Source organism: Drosophila sechellia, chromosome 2L (genome assembly GCF_004382195.2).
Source record: "Drosophila sechellia strain sech25 chromosome 2L, ASM438219v1, whole genome shotgun sequence".
Taxonomy (NCBI): domain Eukaryota; kingdom Metazoa; phylum Arthropoda; class Insecta; order Diptera; family Drosophilidae; genus Drosophila; species Drosophila sechellia.
The window spans coordinates 19,637,314-19,656,845 of record NC_045949.1 but is presented as its reverse complement, the minus strand read 5'-3'; the positions used below and the strand labels follow the sequence as shown (position 1 = coordinate 19,656,845).

The following is a 19,532-nucleotide window of genomic DNA, read 5'->3' as shown; positions in this document are numbered from 1 at the left end:
CATTTGTGCTGATGCAAATCACTGAGAACAGTTGTGGCGACAAGCTGCTCATCTCTGGCCGATAACCGCTGCGCGCTGGCTTGTTATCGGGAGCAGCTGTTGTTGACGAGCAACGTAGACAAAAGTAAATATTATTGAAAATCCAAGGAAAATAAGGGTGAGTTCGAGTTCCTTGCTTAATTGAGTTGATTACCCTGGCTATAGCATACCACACCCTGTCTTTGCAGCACATATAGGCACTTGCAACAGAAAACGAGGCAACATCAATCGCTAATCAGCTGCAATTAGCCGCACTCGAAAAGTTCAGAGAAACTAGTTCCGAGCGTGTTGACTTTCGCAGTCGCCGCATTTGTGGCTTATATTTCCTTGTTCCCCCGATCCAAGTACCATATAAATAAGCGCGCCTCAAAAGCAGGTTTTGCATTCATTGTGAAACAGTGCCGAAGCGCGCAGCTGATCAGCCGCATATATAAATCCACATCCAGATCCAGATATATATTATAAATCGGACTTGAAATGTCGCAGCAACCTGTTGCCTTTTTAACCCGTCGCGAAACTTTCAGCGCCTGTCATCGTCTCCATAGGTAATTAGATTGAATCAAATTGAATCATTCAATTGCCTGATTCAATCACGGCTGGCAAACCAATTCAGTTCGATTTAAATTGATTGCTGCATCTATTTCCTCCTCAGTCCCCAATTGAGCGATGCCGAGAATCTGGAAGTCTTCGGCAAGTGCAACAACTTCCACGGCCACGGACACAACTATACAGGTGAATAATACCCTCTAGATACACTTAGTCGCATGATTACCTGCAAAGTGCCACACTTATCACATAACCCCGGCTCAATCGGGCTTAGCCCCCCACTAAACTGGTAATTTGAGCCCAAAGTGGGGTGCCTAACCATAGCAAAACCTTGGCCGACAAGCTCGCTTATCAAACCCATGTTCAAGTTCAACGCTCAAAGGTAATCAATATGGTGACTGGCGACCGAGAATTGATAATGAATAATGGTTCTGAACGAGCATAAAGTGTCGCAAGTGCTCAGCTGATTAGAAATTTGGATTATATTTAGATTGTCAATGGCTAAACCTTAAGAACTCAAGCTTGACTTCGGCATCAAGTATACCAAAACGTGTGAATGGACTTCGAAAGTTGTAATTTTCATAATCCTTTGTGGTCTTTTCAGTTGAGATAACCGTCCGTGGTCCCATCGATCGGCGAACCGGAATGGTGCTAAACATCACGGAGCTGAAAGAGGCTATAGAAACTGTGATTATGAAGCGCCTGGACCACAAGAATCTCGACAAGGATGTCGAATACTTTGCCAATACAGTAAATAACCGGCAAGCACAACAAAGCTTACCTTGCTAATGAGCTTATCCTTTCCTATCCCCCAGCCCAGCACCACAGAAAACTTGGCCGTTTACATCTGGGACAACATCCGTCTGCAGCTGAAGAAGCCGGAGTTGCTGTACGAGGTGAAGATCCATGAGACCCCAAAGAACATTATCAGCTACCGCGGCCCGTACCCGCTCAACGGCATCTACAACCCCATCAACAAACGCATCGCTCACGATTCGTGCACCAACATATCGTCGGATTCGGATTGAACATTCGAAGATTGTGACATCGCCTAAAGAATTTGATTGGACCAATGCTCAGCGAAGACTCACCCAACCTCTTAAGCACGCGCGTAGAAAAGGACACTTACCATGTAAGGAATGAAAAGTAATACGAATTACACAGTATGTAGGAGTAAAATATGTTTATGCAACATAATATTGAATAAAACAAAGGCAACTGAAATACTATTCTTTATTGCGACTAAACCAGAGAGCTTGCATTCCTAACGCAGTACATTTGTCGACATTCGTTTAGCCTAAGCAAATCATACATACTTCCTAAGCTGTCGCTCCATATGGCAGCTATACATAATTTGGTTTCCGCTCTGAGCAGGCGAGCTTTGTAGTTAATAAATAATTTAGTTGTTCCTCCTTCCGCAACTCTAACTTATATCACGCTGTGTATGTCTCTGTTTGGAGAAGGTGCTCCACCCGATTGCTTGCCTTAGTTCTTCCCGTGCTTGTAGTCATAGTCATAGTCCTGCATGTACAGGCTGCAGTAGAGGAGCCAATCTTTCGAATCTGTGGGATCAGCAAGGTAGCGGGTTGGATCATTTGGATTGCATAATACTTTGAGCAACGATCTACTTTGGTTAGTGTTTAGTTGTTTTAGTTGTGGTCACTGCTACATGCTAGTAGATTTCCAATCCAGAATTAGTGTAGGTGTTAGTCGGTTAGTTTGCGTAAATTAGACAGCCACAAAACAATTAACAAATTCAGGTACTGACAACCTAATGCGATTTTTTGTCTCTTTGGGAAAGCGTAGGAACCATTTGTTCTGGAAGTCATGGGATGAATTAGTTCATAACATATCACAGTCTGATGGTAACTCATACTCATAGAACGGGTTAGAAGACTTTGATTAAAATCATTTCAGGGGATAGACGGAACAATAAACATCTTTTGATATGTCTTTCCAGTTCCACGGAGCAATCTCCCATTTATGGACTAAGCAGGGCGCTACCATTATTGGTTTAGGCCCAAGTGTTCGATGCACCGAATCTTAAGGCGTTAACAGACTTATCTCTTTGGGTACAACCGCGAATCCGATTCGTTTGCTTAATATACTAGTATTTTGAAAATGGAATTGAATTTGCAACAACGAGTTTGTATTAAATTTTGTGTTAAAAACGGTTTCAATGGTGCGACGACACTGAAAATGTTAGAAAAAAGTTTCGGCAACGATACTCTGAAGAAAACAGTCGTCTATCACTGGCACGAGCGTTTCAGAAGTGGCCGTGAGTCCGTGAACGACGATGAACGCAGTGGCAGACCATCGACATCGAAAACCGACGAAAACATCGACAAGATCAAAGACTGGATGATCGTAGACCGCAAATTGACCATTAGAGAGATGGCAGAGGAGTTAGACATTGCTTTTGGATCCGTTCAAGACATTTTGGTTAATGATTTGGGCCTCAGACGTGTCGCTGCAAAGCTGGTGCCGAAAGACCTGAATTTCGTGCAAAAAAGGAACCGCGTTGACATCGCAAAAGACATGATTTCTAAGGCCGAATCCGACCCAACATTCATTAAACGGATTATTACTGGAGACGAGACGTGGATTTATGAGTATGATACGCAATCAAGACATCAAGCGAGTGAATGGCGTGCACCGAATGAGCCGCGACCGAAAAAACCACGTCGTTTTCAGTCAAAAAAGAAGGCGATGCTCACAGTTTTCATGGATTACAAGGGTGTTGTGTATCATGAATTCCTTCCACAAGGCCAGACCGTCAACAAGGAGTATTATTTGGGCGTTATGAGACGTTTGCGTGAAGCGATTCGCCAAAAAAGACCTGATTTGTGGGCAAACAACTCGTGGATCTTGCACCACGATAACGCACCGTCGCACAATGCCATCATTATCCGTGAACATTTGGCTAAAAACGGAACGAATACCATTCAACAACCACCGAATTCTCCTGACTTGGCTCCCTGCGACTTTTTCCTATTCGGTCGACTCAAGAAACCGCTCCGTGGAACACGTTTCAGCACCCGGGATAAAATCATGGAAAAATCGAAGATGGCTTTGATGGCCATACCGCAAATTGAATATGAAAAATGTTTCAAGGATTGGATCAAGCGCTGGCATAAGTTCGTTGCAGTCGATGGGGAGTACTTAGGGGACAATATCGATTTTTATGTATAATCTTGTATTTTTAATTTTCTGAATAAATTCCGGGAACTTTTTGATCAATTTGTGGGTTCCTTTTTTGCACGAAATTCAGGTCTTTCGGCACCAGCTTTGCAGCGACACGTCTGAGGCCCAAATCATTAACCAAAATGTCTTGAACGGATCCAAAAGCAATGTCTAACTCCTCTGCCATCTCTCTAATGGTCAATTTGCGGTCTACGATCATCCAGTCTTTGATCTTGTCGATGTTTTCGTCGGTTTTCGATGTCGATGGTCTGCCACTGCGTTCATCGTCGTTCACGGACTCACGGCCACTTCTGAAACGCTCGTGCCACTGATAGACGACTGTTTTCTTCAGAGTATCGTTGCCGAAACTTTTTTCTAACATTTTCAGTGTCGTCGCACCATTGAAACCGTTTTTAACACAAAATTTAATACAAACTCGTTGTTGCAAATTCAATTCCATTTTCAAAATAGTACAAAATCGAGAACACGCACAATCGTAGATGTACTCAATACGGCGTCACTTTTACAAATGTCACACTATCAAGCTGAAAATTTTATAGAATGTCAATGAGGGTTGTGCCAACCAAAAAAAAAAAAAGAGAACTAAAATCGGGTGACTGAAATCGCCACACGGTGGTGATTCCGGGAACTTTTTGATCAAGGTGGTAAATACATCTATGGCTAATAAACTGTTTCAACTATATAAAAAGTGTGCGCTACAATTGCGTTGCCGCAATTTTACAATAAGTGTGTATGGTGTTAAAGCATGTACGATATTATCGCTTGGTCTTTGGTCACTTCTCTGCCACCTCTCCACTCAGGCGGAATCGTCCTCAGATGGTGTTGCGCAGAGCCTTACCTGGGTTCCGGATCGAAATGAAGGGTATCCCGAACTCGAACTCGTTCTTCGGCCAGTACTTCAGCAGCGGCTGTCGCTGGGGCAGCTCCGATTCCACGTAGAAGTAGGCGAACAGCACCAGCACCGTGTAGGCTGCTATGAAAATGAATATGTGCCAGAAGCCGTGCAGGTATGGAAAATTGATCGAGGACCAGGCCTCGCAGAAGATCCGGTCATTGATCCAGCAGAACACCGCAACTGCCCAGACGGTCGTCGATCGGATGCCCAGGCGGTAGACCCTCTGGTCACTAACTCTGCATGAACAAAGATATGGGTATTAATAATCTGTTATAATTTTAAATAATTAAAAAAGAAACGCTCATGCTTTTATGTTAAATTAGCCAAGCGTTGTGAATGCAATTATTAAACAAGACTTTCGAGGCGCCAATGAAAACACTGCAACCAGAGGTGATCATGACGCGGACGCGTAAGGACTTTCAAGCCCTTTTCATCGCAATATGCTTTGGTTTTTGGAACAAGAACTGTGTTCAGGGGGCTGGTGAGTACTATGTATATAGTCCGGTGTGCCAGATGCCCTCCGTGAATCCCTTCACGTGGGACACAATGAGTAACTTCCACCGAAGGTCGCTGAGGCATTGCCACAACGACAGCGACATGGTCACGAGTGAGTTCGACTTCGAGACTCATCGGTACCGACTGCATGTGCACGAGCACCTGGCCAAGCCCATTATGAACAGGAAGGGCAATGCTACCCTGGAGTGCGAGTACCAGGAGATTTCACGGGATAATTCCGACCAGAAACCCGACAATACCTATAAGTGAGTATGAGCATGAACACTAGTTAATCGATCGGATGCCCGATTTTCCAACTCGTAGCGTTAACTTTTCCACGGCCCAAAAGCAATATTCAGATATTTAAGATCTTTAAATGTTATATATACTTTGTTAATAGCCAAATTGGACTTCTTTCAGTCAGCTAAGAAGTCGATCCATTGAGCAGCACCAATTCGTCCCGAACAACACGGATTACATGATCACCAGTTGCTACGTGAGGGATGTGACCAATCACCGAGAGCTGCTGCAACAGGATGCCATTTCCTTCATAGAGGACCGCCTTCCAAAGGAGAAGGTCAAGGATTTCGTGAAGGATGAAAGTGAGGTGCACAAGCCGAGCGTTCTGATCATGGGACTGGACTCTACATCGCGCATAAATCTTCGACGAGCAATGCCATCGGTTTACAAATTCGTTAGGCAACCCGGCTGGTTCGAAATGCAGGGCTACAATAAGGTGGGCGACAATACCTTTCCCAATCTTCTGGCCGCGCTGACAGGGGATTCCGAAAAGGGAGTAGGGGACTACTGTGATGTCACGAAGCCCGGCTGCTTGGACTCCCTGAACTTCATTTGGAAGCGTTTCAAGGCAGCCAACTATACTACAGCCTTCGCCGAAGAATGTTCATCTATAAGTACCTTCAACTACCTGAAACCGGGTTTTGTGAAGCAGCCAACTGATTACTACCTTCGCCCTCTACTTTTCGCCATCGAAAAACAATTTAAAGTGACCAAGGACTTCGGATTCGCCTACTGCGTGGGTCGCCACCTCAGCTTCAGCTACGTCTGGGACTTTGGCCAGCAGTTCATCGATCGCTTCCTCGGCAGATCTCCGATGTTTGGCTTCCTATGGAGCAACAGCTTCACCCACGATTACTACGAGGGAGCCACTGCGCTGGACAACCTGCTGTGGAAGTATCTAAAGTCCTTCGAGGAGTCCAATCTCTTTCAGAAGTCCATAGTGATTCTGATGAGTGATCATGGCCACCGATATAACACTTTGAGGCGGGCTTCCACAGGGTATTTCGAGGAGCGCATGCCAATGATGTTTATCTACTTGCCACCCTGGTTCCGGAACAAGTATCCCCATTTGGCGACTAATCTTGGCAAGAACCAGAATCGACTCTCGTCCAACTACGATATGTACATGACGCTCCAGCACTTGCTCCGGTTGGATAGCAAGTCCGTGGATGAGTTCCCGGATAATCTCAGGGCAAGGCAGTGTAAGAGCTGTCAGTCGCTTTTCTTCGAGCTGCCCTTCAATCGCACTTGCCAAATGGCCGGAATCGAGGAGAAATGGTGCTGTTGTCAGCCCACGGAAACCATTACGAATTCCCCGTATGTGAGCACAATTGCCGAGGCTATTGTCCAGCGAATGAACGAGCACTTAGTTAGCCATAACCTGAGCGATCTTTGCCACAATTTCACATTGGATTATGTGGAGAAAGCAGATCGCAAAACCATCTTGTCCAACGGACTTCGTCCGGCTGATAAAAACGAGCAAGTTTACATCATTGTTTTCGAGACTGTGCCGAAAAACCCAATTTTTGAGGCCACTGTGCGCTGGAATAGTCGAACACAAAAGCTTCTTCACTTAGATGTCGAGGACTTGAGTCGATTGACCTCCTACAAGAACGACGCCAACTGTATAAATCGCAAGAACGCCAAGAAGTATTGCATTTGCAAGGAAAGCTTAAGTAGACCTAATTAGCACTGGTTAAAATGTATAATTTATAAGAACAGAAATTATGTCAATTATCTACTTTCCCACATTAAATTCGAGGGTATAAATCGATTCCTCATAGTTGCAACCCAGATACGTCATGCATTACAAAACTTTGTGACAGCTGTAAGTTCCAAAGGGAATAATCAGTGGCCCGTTGACTACCTGAGCCAATATAAACAATAAGCCCCCTCGAGCAGAGTACTCTACTCCAGGTTTATCTTAATTACACACTGAAATCGATTGATATGATTGATTGATGCACCGGCTCCTGGCCCCAAACATTGAATGCCAGTGCAGGGAAACACCCTTTCGTTTTGATCTTTGACCTACTCGAACCATAACATATCAACGATGACAAAGAAAATAAAGCTAAGTAAATAGGAGCTGATAAGGTTAAAATAGCTTCTACCTCGCGCAGTACACTTGCTCCCAAAGATAAAACAAAATCGCATACGTGATAGCAGGGATGACTGATGATAGGATACATGATTTATGTGCTTTTCGGTTCATTTCGGGTCACCAGGCGGGAAATCAGAGCCGCCTGCTTATCGGTAAGACCCTCAGATTTACGAGTTGTGTAGTGGCTAGGTAAACTTACCTCTGCAGCTCTGTGTAGAGCATTACCATGGTCGGCACACTCATGAACATGAGAACAAAGGCGTTAACAATGGGCTTCCACCATGACAAGCCCGTTGCTGCAATCGCCGACAAGAGCATGAGCCAACTGAAGGTTTTGCTGGGAACAAAGGAAACCGAAAGTCGGGGGATTTAGATAGTGCCAGCCGTAGGGGATCACAGTGCTTACCGATCGTTTTTCACGAACTTGGGATAGTAGCGCTTCGGATAGAAGAGCGAAAAGGCCGCCATGAAGACCCAGAGGATGGCCAGTTCGTCCAGCAGCTGGCCAATTAGACTGAGAGTGGCGTGAAAGTACATCGAACTCAGGCCAACCACGATGAGCAGCACCCAGATGACGTGGATTCCGGGCGTCACAAAGCGTCCGTACTCCTTGAAGAGCATTATCAGGACGGGCGGCAGTAGGATGAACAGAAAGTTGCTAAACTGTTGAAACAAAAACAGTAGAAAGGCTTTTTAATATTTATCATTCCTTCAATGTAATTGTGTTGATTATATTTCAATTAGTGTGCCACTTAAAATTAAACAAGGGAGAACGCCATGATCAAGTATCGCGACTATTATATACCCTGTACTTGGGCAATGAAAGTACTGTAGAAAGCAGATAATCAGTCAGTCAAATTAACTTTTAGATAACTTTAAAGAGGCTTAAAATGGACAACCAGTAAACCAATCTTGGCACGTATATTTGTATTGATTAGCTAAAGTATCATTCAAAATATCACCGCACAGAATCTGCAAGCGAAAGAAGAATCAGAATCTCTTTTCTATTAATCTACTTCACGAGATCTTGAAGTTCATACGTACGCTAGTGATCATGATCAATAATATAGTTCCCTTCTAGGATCGGAAATGCTTCCTTCTACCTGATAGATACTTTTCTTATATGCACTTTAATCTCCAAGAAACCGGAGTTTGAAATAAAAGGAAATTATTATCTTTTCTTCAGTAGAGTTTTATGACAATGTTTCCTATTTGCTTTGTGCATATCTCAAAATAATGCCCATCTGGCTCCCAGTGGGCTGTCTAAATAATTAATTGTGTTTGCTCCATTTTTACGTGTCACTTGGGCAATTTGCACTGTGTCACGTAAATGTGTGAACAAATTGAATGAACAGAAAGCATTTTGAGTGGGCAACTGGGCGAGAAGTGGAGCAATTATCACATCTAAAGGGTGCATGGAACAGCATTAACATATGCGTATTCTATTAAAACCATTGAGTGATAAGAAACCGGGATAGGCCGCAATCATTCACACTTCCCACTATAAAGATATTAACGATTTCATCACAAGTGCCGCTGGCTATTGTGCAGCAGAGTGTCATCAAGACCGGGGTTATTCACTCCGTTTGCTGAGCGAACTCAGCTGAAACAAAGCCGAAATGCGTTCCAAGTGGTGTGCACTTCACTGGCCTACGGCGAACGATTACTCATGTCCACCAAATCAATTAAAAGCCATTCCCATTATCGTTAGCCAGCGGAAGTGTATCTGCACCACATTAAAGCCCGTTCTACAAAGTAACTTAAGGCTCCCCAGTTCACATTGACCGAACTGATGATACTGCGTTCTATTTGAAACGCAAGATTGTAAGTTACGACATACTATTGTCATCGTGTTGGGAAAATATGGGGGCTCCGATAACCTTTTGGACTTGAGTTCACTATGAGAAGGTTCTATTTGTTGATGGGCATGAAAACTATTAAGCTGGAAAATTATTTAAGGGGCTAATTTACATTTCTAACATCTTAAATAAACTAATTGATATTACATACGCAAAGAAACGAATTCCCCTTAATCTTAGTTACGAATTTAGAGTTTGCATATATTTATATTGTTATTTAGAATATCAAAACAAGTGTTGTTTTGATCCACTTTTAGTGCGTTTCTATCAATGGTTAGCATCAGACGATTAGCATTGATAAGGCCTAATGAAAGTGAGTCCGTCGCATATCGAGTTACGAGTGTAAGAACGCTTATTTTAATGCGGATGGCAATCATTACCACCAACACAGCTATTTGTTTAGACTGTTTTACTATTATGAGAAATGCAAACGGCTGATTAACTAAAACCAATGGCGAGCGTTTAATCTACATATTTCAAATCTAAGAACATCGGACAGCCGGGTTAAAAGTAATTATATAAATAGTTAAGGCATTTCATGCATTCCAACCGGAGAAAGTGATGATTACAACCAAATGAGAGAAGCTAGCCCTTACAGGACTAAGTTTTAAGTGCGTGCAGCAGTCAAGTCCGAAGAGACACAAGCTTCCAGTCCGAGGACAAAGTGTTGGTTATGCTTTGCCCTGTCCGCATACCAAGATTCATATCGATCGGACAGGTGTGACGCTCAGGGCGATAAGAAAACTGCATTTTCCGGGTGTCGCACTGCGAAAATGACCCCCGCCCACCCCTTCGTGCAAACAGAGCAAACGAAGCATGGCAAGCAGCATCTTTTGTTTAGGTTGCCAGTCGCTCTCGCTCTGAAAAGGTCAAGGCCTATTCAAAGGGAAAACTCGCAGCTGTCTGCGAAGGGGTGAGAAGAGCAACTGCGACCACTGCGGGGCCAACTAAGTGGGGCAGCGAGAGCAGAGCGCACAAATTACATACGTTGAATAAATCGCACATACGCACCGTGTTCACGAACTCGGCGATGTTGGATGAAATCAAGTAATTGCCTTCGCACCAGTCGACGGGCGAGCTTCCGGGTCTCAGGTGCTCCCAGGCCATGGAGTAGATGTCCAGCAGCCCGCCGCCCCCCATCCCGCCCATTCTCCGCCCACTCGATGGAGGCCCGACCGCAGAGATCCCAGCTGATTGGGGAGGCGGTTGCGCTCGTTCTGCCCAGGCACTTTGTGTGTGTGTTGCTCGGTCGCCCTTCCTTGCACTCTTAGACCAGCTGCAGTGGCGCAATTTGCATAATAGCCCAGTGTGTGCAAGCACTTGCGTGTCTTTGTTGACTGCCTTCCGTCGCGTGGCTCTCTGCTGAGTCGAAGTATTCCGCAGTTATGTAAGGAAATAGTTTGTTCTTGGTGGCTCAGGCGATGGAATCTACGACGTTTGGGACGCTGCCCACTCGCGCTAAGGAACGCACTTTTCAAAAAGTAAACCAGCGCGCAACGAGCGACGCGATAATAATAAACAAAAATAACCACTGTGTGACCGCGTGCAAGCGAACGGTAAATGTCCATAGTGGCGGGAAATACCCTAAAAAATACCGTTGCTCACAACTATACCGTTAAGCAATGTGAAATGTAAATGTAATGTAGAAACTTTGAATTTGTAAAGTGCGCCATTCTCGTTTTTTAATTGCCTGCCAATTTGGGAACTCCTGCAGCGTATGTTTTATTGTTATACTAAGAAATATATATTTTATGACATTTTAAAGGGTTGTACTTGAAAATTATCAATAATCCACAATTTTATCAAAAATGAGTAAAGAATTCTGAACTTGTTCCGGATCTTTATCCAACCCTTTATAAACCAATAAATAAATGACCAACTATCATCATTTTGGATGTCCTCGTAGTGATGATGCTCACCAAAAGTGGTCAATTCGAAAAAGGAAGCTGTAAATAAAAATAGTAAAATAAAAAACGTATAGTATAGTATAATATAGTATACGTATAGTAAAACGTATTTTAAAAGTCTTTCTATTAATCGTCACTTTCATCTCACCTCGTAAAGAAGTGCATTTGTATTAAAAAATAGGTTAGAATACAATTTTTCGATCTCGTAGAACCGATATTAATGTATAAAGGAATTCATTTTGAATAAACCAATCAAATTATAAATTCCAGAGTATCCAGCTCGTGCGATTGTCTCTAATCTTGATGTCTAATAATATCGATAGTTCGATTGGTACACAAATCGATGTATTCGGTCTTGCCGGGCTCGTTGCTCTGACTTCTTCACTTGGCCACTTCTCGGTTGCTTTACGGAATCTTGAGTGAGAAACGATGTTCCCGCAACGCAGCTCGGTACTGTACCGCACGCCGGTGACCCACCAGCCTCCGCCGGCACTGGAGCTGGCCGGGAATCTGGAGTACCCGAACCTCAACGTTGCGGACCTGAACGCGCGATTGGAGAACCTTTCGCCGCGACTGCACGACTGCTGGGACAGCATCGCCATCAATGATCACAACCACCTGGCCCTGGCCACCAACCGACGCGAAGGACGCCACTGGTGGGGCATGTTGTTCGGCTACGGGCGCGACCAGATGCACCACATGACTGTGGACTCGGCGAACTTCAAATTGCAGGCGGAGCACACGGTGAATATTGTGCGCTACGCCGAGGATGATGTCCTACTGGTGGCCCTTGGGGATACGCGACTCCAGGCCTGGTCTACATACTCCAAGGTGCGAGATTCTCAGTCGCTCTACTGCCTCTTCATCGTGGGCGAGTCCAGCGCGCATCCCACGCCCATCAGCCAACTGAGCGTCTTCAAGGCGGAACCCCGCACGGCCGTTTCGGGCTCAGCGGACGGCACCCTCAATGTATGTATAAATGTGGAGTGGATGTATGGAAATGTACAAAGGTAACCCTCTTGCAGGTCTGGGATCTCTCGGGCGCCGATATGGTGAGTACCTACAGATCGCGCTCCTCGCATACCGACAAGTTGACTGCCCTGGCCACACCCGCAGCTTCGGCCGACAAGTTTGTGACCTGTGATCGTGGCGGCTGTGCCCGCCTTTGGGATGTCCGGGCAGCGGCTCCATCTTCCACGTGCCTCTATGCGGATGCCAGCCACGTGCTGAGCTTCACCAGTACCGCCTGGGCCGCTGCCTCGGAGCTGCAGGGTGACAATCACATCTATCTCGGGGACTATGATGGCAAGGTTCATACTCTGGACATTCGAGTGCCACGAAAACTGGCGGAAACCAGGGAATACTTCGACAAGGGCCATGTCACCCAGCTCATAATCAATGGGTACGAGTTTAGCCGAAACAATGGCGATTTGCATTAACACACATATTTTTAGGCCCTATCTGGCTGCGATGAGCAATTTTCCCGCCTCCGTGAAAGTGGCCAATGTGCAGGCGGGCCATGAGTTCATCTACACGCACCAGGACACCCATTCTCGCCTAACTGATGCCGTTTGGACCGATGATAGCACCCTCATCACCATTGGACATGGCCGCAAAATGGTGACGCACGCGATCAAATAATTTTGCTGGCGAACAAATTCAATGGCTTTATTTCAAAAAGCTGAATGGTTTGCTGAAGAGTCATTCTTACATTTAACACTTATAGTTACTGAACAGTTACAAGTAATAAATCGTAATAATAGTCCAATGGAATGGCAGAATTCAAATCGATAGGAATCTTAAAAAAATTGTGAAGCGAGAGCCCAGCTTCAAATGCAGTTTTACAGGATAAACCGGGCTTGGGCGATGAAACTTACACTAGACAACACGTAAAAATTAACAACCGCAAAAAATACTTAAATTCGCCAATACACTCGGATGCGGCGGTGTCGGCGTTTTGGGAAAAATGTTGTCGCTTAATTTTTCCAGAAAATTAAAACCTTTTCGCGCCTCGACCCTCACGTATTAACGGTGGAAACACCTAGAAACGAAACGAAACCTAGCGTCGCGATCGCTTGGTGGGTGGCTCAAGGAAGTTCTCCTCCTCGATCTCCATGCCATCGAGCTTCATCAGACTCTTCGCCTTCTGCAGCATGGGCGCATCGCGCAGCCAGCTGCTCTGCAAAACGTCGTCGATTGAGGGTCGCCGCTCGGGATCCACAATGAGCATTTGGTTGATCAGCAGCTTGGCGCGCTGCGAGACACCCTTCCAAGAAGGGTGTCCGTACGCGAATCTGCCCTTCTTTATTTGCTGGGCCGCCGGGGTGCCGTACTCGTCCGAAAAGGGTAGAGTGCCACTCAGGCTGCAAGATATGAGTAAATTACTAAGTAATCTTCGTAGGAGAATAATAACAGATTGACTTACCAAGTAAAGAGCACCACTCCCAAGCTCCAAATGTCCACTTTCTTGGTGTAGGCTTCCCGGCCGCCGGTAATCAGCACCTCAGGGGCCACGTAGAGAGGAGTGCCACAGAGCGTTCGCATAACCGAGTCCTTCTGCACAAACTTACTCAGCCCGAAATCGGAGACCTTCAGCAGGGTCTCCTCGTCATTGGTCTCCAGCAAAACATTGTCTGGCTTGAGGTCACGATGGGTGATGCCTAAAAGGTAGAAACTACTTAGATGAATAGTTCGATTGCTGTGCAGCAAATTTGTTAAGGCGCAGGAATGATTTGCAGTTCAGGGCGTTTTCAATGCCCATTCCCATGACTTACTTATTTGCACAACAGAAATGAACGGCTTGCTTAATCAGCAACACATTCGAACCCAATTAAAAATAATTTGTTTTACCCCGATCGTGTAGGTACTTGACGGCATGGCACATTTGGTAAAAGTAAAGCTTCGAGGTGTCCTCGCTGAGTAGTTTGTTGCTGATGATTCGGTTGAGCAGGTCGCCGCCGCGCATAAACTCCAGCACCATATACACAGAATCCGGCTTGTCCACGATGTCGTGCATGCGAACCACGCACGGATGGGAAAGATTCTTCATAATCTTGGCCTCGTTGAGCACCCGGTCGGGATCACTGAAATTGGTGCTGGGTCGCGCCCCAGAGAGCATATTCTTCTTAACGATTTTCATCGCAAACTGCTGGCAGGTGCGGGTGTCATAGACCAAACGCACCAGTCCATACGCTCCTGATCCCAGCTTGCGATTTACATAATACGTCTTGTTAATCTCCTCGGGAAGGCCGATCGACTCATTCGGGCTGAGATCCTTGAATACAAAGGCTAGAAGGTAGGGCAGGTGCACAACATCAAATTACTTGCGAGTCCCTGTCGATAGCTATACCTGTTTGTCGATCGCTTACCTTTGTACGTTGGGTGGGACAGGGAAATTACGTCGTCATTCTTTAGGATTCGCATCCTGTTTGTGCCAATTTTTTCGTTATTCACAAACGTCCCGTTGCGTGAGAGATCCTGCGAAATGGGCAGAAACAAGGTTACTTCATGGGAATAATATACCGAATTATATTAACTTCCTTTTCTAACTTAATTGTGGAAAATATTCAATATTGAATTTGTTGATAATCTCAACAAAATGCAGGTAAAACTTAATTTGAATTCTGCTTTTGTGGATTCTTAATTTGCTTTATTTTTTCAATGCTGCCTTCAGAGTTTTTGGGTTTGGAACTTCCGCCTACCTGAATATAAACTGGATTGGTAAGCTCGCAGTTTGCCCGCTTTATGATAAAATGCACTTTGGAAATGCGCGTCAGGATTTTCTCGGGCAAATCGTTGAGCGTGAGGATCAAGTCGTTGGCCTCCCCTCGTCCTGCGGTGAACTCGTCGTTGTTGAGATCTGGAAACAGTTCAGCATAGGATTGCATTTAATACATGAGGAGCAGACGCAATGAGCACACAAAACAGGCGGAAATGTGGTTACCAACAGAAAAGGACGAATGCGTATAAAGGATTCGGTATTTGGAACTCGTACCCAGCGATTTGATCTTAATGTTCTTGCCGTACAATCGACCCCAGACGATCTTCTCCATCGGCTGGCTCTCCACCTGCGTCCAGATATTGGAGGCCTGACTCTGGGTTCCCTGTGTTCCTTGTGTGTCGCGTGCCATGGTGATTCCAAAACTCCGAATCTCCTTAGCCCCGTAATCTCGTATTCCTGCTATTCCGCAAGTCGAACTGGAAAACCCGTTAGGTTTCGCTGGAACTGCGTAAATTCGAAATGTCCAGTTACTCCAGCACTACCACAGGCAGAAATGCACACATACACGGAGAGTTGATCTTCGGAAAAGCTATAGATCCTATATGCGGTTTTGAATCTCAGAGCGTTTCTTCTGCCCTATTGGATTACATCGAGCTTTGCGCGCAACTTTGGCGATTGGTTATTTAGAGTTTATCAGACGAAAACAACGAAAACTAACAAAAATCACGACATTGGTTCGATGTGAACTGCGCGAGCGAATCCAACTTCTGCGACAGTGTGTGTACGAGTTGCCGCCTTCCAGGGATGGAGTGGTTATCAGCGCCAGTGTTGGCAACAGTCGCAAGGACCGATGAAGGGTTTTTACAAAGTAAATATTACTTATTTGTAAAGCTTTAAAATTTATAGCCAAAAGAAAAAATTCTAATTAAATACCGGACTGAAAATCTTATAAAAAACTAATTTTGTTAAGGATGAACTTTAAAAGTATTGAAAAAGATTTAACCCTTTACAGACCGAAGTTTTTTTTGAATGAGGTACGTGTATTTGAAATTTAACGGCTCTCCATTGTTGAAATCCATTGAGCCCTGGCACTACCTGTGCAGCCCTAAGCTAAAAGAAATTTTATTTTTATCTTCTGTGTTTTTATTCGATTTTGAAGCTTAAAGTGTAAATTTGTTTGTTTATTTAATTTTCTTCACATGATAAAATTCTTTATCATGTTTATACTAGTTTATGTCATGCCGCAGTACTTTATAGCTAATTCTTTAGCGAGTTTCGTGTTTCTTTTTTCTAGCCAGCTTGGCACAACTTTAACGTTTTAACCAACACTGAAATGCAGCCCTAAATTGCGGCGTCGTTTGAAAGAAACTGTAAACTAGTACCAATACCAGCGCAAAAACAGAAATAGACAAAATACAATCAACAAATCAACAAAAAATTTCAAAACTAATTGGGATCACAGCTATTATTGAAAGTGAATGTGCTTATAAACACTCTCCAAAACCACCAGCCTCCGGCAACTAAAATTCCTTGTGCTGTTCTCTGACTTTACCTCTGATTTATCCACTTCCTTGAAAGGATGACTCTGCCCCGCTTAGAAACTCCGCTCAGGCGGTCCGCGGTTGGTCAGGAGGGGGTGTCCCGCATGCTAACCCCCTTTAACGACGACGAGGCGGAAAGGCGGGAAGCCCGACGTCGCACGCTTCTGCAGCAGCATCACCGGTCGAGCACTCTGGAGTCCATCGAGGATAATGAGACCATCAAGAACTGCTTGGAGCTCTACAATGGCAACAAAGTGAGCAAGGACAACGCCTGGAACCTGATGCTCATCGATTCGTTGGCCAATCTGCTGGATCACCATCACAAGCGCATGAGCAACTTCAAGGTGGGTCTTTCCTCATTCAGTTAATGTAAAAGAATTAATTTCATGTTAATGTTATACCCTAGATGGCTGGTTCCTCTTTAGAAGCCTCGTCCAAGGTTTACGGCCTGCGTGTGGACTCCATCTACTTGGACGCCATGCGCATTTCAGCTGGCTTGAGTGCTCGAACTCTTACGGATAAGCAAATAAATGCTGCCGAGGATGATGATGGACCCCAAGGCGAACAGGCTACTGGCGAGGGACAGGACTCAGCGCAACAGGCATCAAAAGAAGCAGCACCGAAGCCCAAACGTCAAAAGAAGCCCATATCCACCGTGACCAAAAACAGAGATACGCTGAACAGCCGGCTGGATACGGCTCCCTTGCAGGATCCTGTGTTTGGCAAGCTGAACTCCACTGTGGGCTCCATAAATGCTTCCAATCGTCTGATGCACAACATTCTTCCTAGTTTCGACTCTGAATTGCGCTTGCGTACCACCTACAATTTTTGGGACAGTGAAGGGTCCACCGAGGAGGTCCAGGACCACACTACGCTCAATGCAGAAATGGAACAATGGCCAGCCGAATCACTTATGAGCACCAATCTTATGCGCAAACTTCTGCCACATGCTGAAAGATCAAATCTGCGACCGCTGCACACGGGCTACATCATCACGAGTGCGCCTAATCCCAAGACGGCCAATGAAAAGCCAGCGGAGGCAGTGCAGGATGAAGATCATGACGAGGGTCTGGATAATGGCGACGATATGTGTGTAAATGAGATTTCCATGGCCTTTGACATCAATGCCGAGTGTGAGCCCATGCCGGACCTGGATGGACCACCGCCTCTGGTTCTGGAAGTGGACTCCAATGAGCTGGAAGAGCTCACTGCCGAGGAGCAAATGGTGATCAACAATTGCCGCCGGCTGCGTAAGCAGACAGAGTTCATTGAGGATTTGCGACCGGTAGACGGGAATTCCAAGCTAGAGTACTCCTACAGGCCGATGGATCAGATCTCCCAGTTTTGGGCCGGCCCCTCGCACTGGAAGTTCAAGCGGACGCGCCCGCGCAGCACTTTCTCGCAGACCAATGGCCAGGTGGACACCCAGCCTATTCGCACTCAACGAGCCAAGAAGTCAACGCATCTAAACGCCAACCGAAGAGCCAAGGCTTTAGACTATGGCAATGTGACGGAAAACTTCTTCCAACAGCTGGACACCACCATAAGGCAGCGCAAGGCGAATTTCCAAAAGAAGTGGGATCCCCGAAAGCTGATATTGCCCACCAAGTTCGAATTGGACCCGGATCTTTTCTTCAAATACGAATCCGCTCCCAGCATAAAGTTGTCGAAACGCGCAGGTGAACCTGATTCGGATGAGGGTGGAGACCTTGGCATCGATATGGATGTGGATATGCACCACGATGATGACAATGACCAGGAGGAGCTATTCAACAACGAGCATTTTACCGACGCCGTTCCCGCCAACGTGAGCGTTATTGCCGCGATTGCCGCGGAGCAAGCGGCCGAGGCAAGCATGGCCGCGGGTGAGATTGGCCTCACCCAGATGAACGCCACTTGCAACAACACACTCTTCGAGATCGGCACCGAGTTCGAGGGTGCGCCGTCGCAGGTGAGTCTTCACTATAAGATCATATATTCTGAAAACCATATAAAATAATTTACTTGCAGGTTGCCAAAGTGGTTGTTCCATTCGCGAAGAGAGCCAAGGTGATAGACATGAAGAATCTGAAAAAGTCCTGCAACTCTCTAATACAGAAACAACTGCTAAACGCTGTGCCGGAGGAGACGATACCCTCGCATCCCAAGAAAAAGAGTGAACACTATTCAAAGGGTTTCGCGAGTTTTCAGCAGGTGTATCAGAAGCTGCCCAACCTTTTGACGACCAAAATGGCAGACTCGCTTTCCCCGTCGGTGGCATTCTATGCGGTTCTGCATTTGGCCAACGACTTGAAACTGCGGCTAATTCCGCAGGAAGATTTAGAGGACTTTCAAATACGCCAGGTGTTGGATTGAATTCCTTTGATTATTTTTCAGTTCTTAGTTCTAGTTGCCCTTAAATGCTGTTACAATTTATTCACACGGCTACTCCTTAATCTCTTACCTGTATTTTTAACTCCCAATTCGTATCAGTATTCTGAAACAAATACCCCCACCCCAGTCGAATTTTATATACAAACGAAGCATTGTTCTGATTTAAACACTAGTTAGTAAACAATAAATTAGGAAATATCTAAGATACTAATATACTGTTTTAATCGGGTAATTTTCTCAATTGGTAAACGTATTTTTGGCAAAACAGCATCTAAAATCTGTGATTTAAACGCCACATATAATCTTGCATATTTTCCACAGAAAAGAATTAAAACTTTCGCATTAGTTTTGGTTGTATATATTATGCTGGCGGCTCAGACAGAAGGGAAAGTAGTTAACATTGTTTTTCGTTTCTGTTGCTCTTTCATTTGCATACGTGTGTTGGTGCACACTGACAGAAATACTTTGGAGAACAATTTTAATAAGAAATCTCCAAAATTGTGATATTTTTTCCATCTGCTGAGTAACAGGTGTTTTTAAATACAAAA

The 19,532-nt window shown here is 45.2% G+C and overlaps 6 protein-coding genes across 9 annotated transcripts; 4 read left to right on the top strand and 2 right to left on the bottom strand.

The window, feature by feature from the left end:
- Positions 1 to 57: 57 nt before the first annotated feature.
- Positions 58 to 1,809, top strand: LOC6614772 (6-pyruvoyl tetrahydrobiopterin synthase). The gene is made up of 5 exons (XM_002039155.2): positions 58 to 157; positions 228 to 584; positions 692 to 771; positions 1,190 to 1,335; positions 1,401 to 1,809. The coding sequence occupies exons 2-5, from the start codon at positions 517 to 519 to the stop codon at positions 1,611 to 1,613; spliced, it is 507 nt and encodes a 168-aa protein (XP_002039191.1). The 5' UTR covers positions 58 to 157; positions 228 to 516; the 3' UTR covers positions 1,614 to 1,809.
- Positions 1,805 to 10,963, bottom strand: LOC6614769 (alkaline ceramidase). Of its 2 annotated transcripts, XR_004363100.1 has the most exons (6): positions 10,454 to 10,963; positions 7,990 to 8,246; positions 7,783 to 7,920; positions 4,628 to 4,920; positions 2,214 to 2,403; positions 2,056 to 2,147 (listed from the first exon to the last, which is right to left on the bottom strand). XR_004363100.1 is itself a non-coding variant. In XM_002039152.2 (5 exons), exons 1-5 carry the CDS (start codon positions 10,589 to 10,591, stop codon positions 2,071 to 2,073), a joined length of 903 nt encoding a protein of 300 aa, XP_002039188.2. In that variant the 5' UTR covers positions 10,592 to 10,963; the 3' UTR covers positions 1,805 to 2,070. The 2 variants fall into 2 exon arrangements, 1 of the variants encoding a protein (XP_002039188.2); XM_002039152.2 differs by lacking the exon at positions 2,214 to 2,403 and having other exon boundaries at positions 1,805 to 2,147.
- LOC6614770 lies at positions 4,852 to 7,258 on the top strand. Its single transcript, XM_032727047.1, has 3 exons — positions 4,852 to 4,940; positions 5,008 to 5,445; positions 5,600 to 7,258. The coding sequence occupies exons 2-3, from the start codon at positions 5,021 to 5,023 to the stop codon at positions 7,167 to 7,169; spliced, it is 1,995 nt and encodes a 664-aa protein (XP_032582938.1). The 5' UTR covers positions 4,852 to 4,940; positions 5,008 to 5,020; the 3' UTR covers positions 7,170 to 7,258.
- A 718-nt stretch (positions 10,964 to 11,681) lies between the features above and the next one.
- LOC6614768 (protein valois) lies at positions 11,682 to 13,122 on the top strand. Of its 2 annotated transcripts, none has more exons than XM_032727051.1 (3): positions 11,682 to 12,318; positions 12,375 to 12,401; positions 12,466 to 12,579. In XM_032727051.1, the coding sequence occupies exons 1-3, from the start codon at positions 11,779 to 11,781 to the stop codon at positions 12,484 to 12,486; spliced, it is 588 nt and encodes a 195-aa protein (XP_032582942.1). In that variant the 5' UTR covers positions 11,682 to 11,778; the 3' UTR covers positions 12,487 to 12,579. The 2 variants fall into 2 exon arrangements, with proteins under 2 accessions (XP_032582942.1, XP_002039187.1); XM_002039151.2 differs by adding an exon at positions 12,804 to 13,122 and having other exon boundaries at positions 11,686 to 12,318; positions 12,375 to 12,751.
- Positions 12,988 to 15,862, bottom strand: LOC6614767 (ovarian-specific serine/threonine-protein kinase Lok). Of its 2 annotated transcripts, none has more exons than XM_032727050.1 (7): positions 15,636 to 15,862; positions 15,293 to 15,574; positions 15,051 to 15,208; positions 14,718 to 14,826; positions 14,200 to 14,637; positions 13,775 to 14,009; positions 12,988 to 13,712 (listed from the first exon to the last, which is right to left on the bottom strand). In XM_032727050.1, the coding sequence occupies exons 2-7, from the start codon at positions 15,477 to 15,479 to the stop codon at positions 13,409 to 13,411; spliced, it is 1,431 nt and encodes a 476-aa protein (XP_032582941.1). In that variant the 5' UTR covers positions 15,480 to 15,574; positions 15,636 to 15,862; the 3' UTR covers positions 12,988 to 13,408. The 2 variants fall into 2 exon arrangements, with proteins under 2 accessions (XP_032582941.1, XP_002039186.2); XM_002039150.2 differs by having other exon boundaries at positions 15,344 to 15,574; positions 15,636 to 15,860.
- A 564-nt stretch (positions 15,863 to 16,426) lies between these two features.
- On the top strand, positions 16,427 to 19,195 carry LOC6614766 (condensin complex subunit 2). Its single transcript, XM_032726417.1, has 3 exons — positions 16,427 to 16,955; positions 17,018 to 18,562; positions 18,622 to 19,195. Exons 1-3 carry the CDS (start codon positions 16,650 to 16,652, stop codon positions 18,964 to 18,966), a joined length of 2,196 nt encoding a protein of 731 aa, XP_032582308.1. The 5' UTR covers positions 16,427 to 16,649; the 3' UTR covers positions 18,967 to 19,195.
- The last annotated feature ends 337 nt before the right edge of the window (positions 19,196 to 19,532 follow it).

Bases quoted from the DNA above. Each gene is read 5' to 3' on its own strand.
- LOC6614772 (XM_002039155.2), top strand. From the start codon at position 517: ATGTCGCAGCAACCTGTTGCCTTTTTAACCCGTCGCGAAACTTTCAGC. The intron at 585-691 runs GTAATTAGATTG...TTTCCTCCTCAG, and splicing joins GCCTGTCATCGTCTCCATAG to TCCCCAATTGAGCGATGCCG. The intron at 1,336-1,400 runs GTAAATAACCGG...CCTATCCCCCAG, and splicing joins TCGAATACTTTGCCAATACA to CCCAGCACCACAGAAAACTT.
- LOC6614770 (XM_032727047.1), top strand. From the start codon at position 5,021: ATGCAATTATTAAACAAGACTTTCGAGGCGCCAATGAAAACACTGCAA. The intron at 5,446-5,599 runs GTGAGTATGAGC...GACTTCTTTCAG, and splicing joins AAACCCGACAATACCTATAA to TCAGCTAAGAAGTCGATCCA.
- LOC6614769 (XM_002039152.2), bottom strand. From the start codon at position 10,591: ATGGGCGGGATGGGGGGCGGCGGGCTGCTGGACATCTACTCCATGGCC. The intron at 8,247-10,453 runs GTGCGTATGTGC...TTGTTTCAACAG, and splicing joins TCGCCGAGTTCGTGAACACG to TTTAGCAACTTTCTGTTCAT. The intron at 2,148-4,627 runs GTAAGGCTCTGC...CTGATCCCACAG, and splicing joins CATTTCGATCCGGAACCCAG to ATTCGAAAGATTGGCTCCTC.
- LOC6614768 (XM_002039151.2), top strand. From the start codon at position 11,779: ATGTTCCCGCAACGCAGCTCGGTACTGTACCGCACGCCGGTGACCCAC. The intron at 12,319-12,374 runs GTATGTATAAAT...ACCCTCTTGCAG, and splicing joins CAGCGGACGGCACCCTCAAT to GTCTGGGATCTCTCGGGCGC. The intron at 12,752-12,803 runs GTACGAGTTTAG...ACATATTTTTAG, and splicing joins ACCCAGCTCATAATCAATGG to GCCCTATCTGGCTGCGATGA.
- LOC6614767 (XM_032727050.1), bottom strand. From the start codon at position 15,479: ATGGCACGCGACACACAAGGAACACAGGGAACCCAGAGTCAGGCCTCC. The intron at 15,209-15,292 runs GTAACCACATTT...AACTGTTTCCAG, and splicing joins GCATTCGTCCTTTTCTGTTG to ATCTCAACAACGACGAGTTC. The intron at 14,010-14,199 runs GTAAAACAAATT...TCTACCTTTTAG, and splicing joins CAAGTACCTACACGATCGGG to GCATCACCCATCGTGACCTC.
- LOC6614766 (XM_032726417.1), top strand. From the start codon at position 16,650: ATGACTCTGCCCCGCTTAGAAACTCCGCTCAGGCGGTCCGCGGTTGGT. The intron at 16,956-17,017 runs GTGGGTCTTTCC...GTTATACCCTAG, and splicing joins AGCGCATGAGCAACTTCAAG to ATGGCTGGTTCCTCTTTAGA. The intron at 18,563-18,621 runs GTGAGTCTTCAC...ATTTACTTGCAG, and splicing joins TCGAGGGTGCGCCGTCGCAG to GTTGCCAAAGTGGTTGTTCC.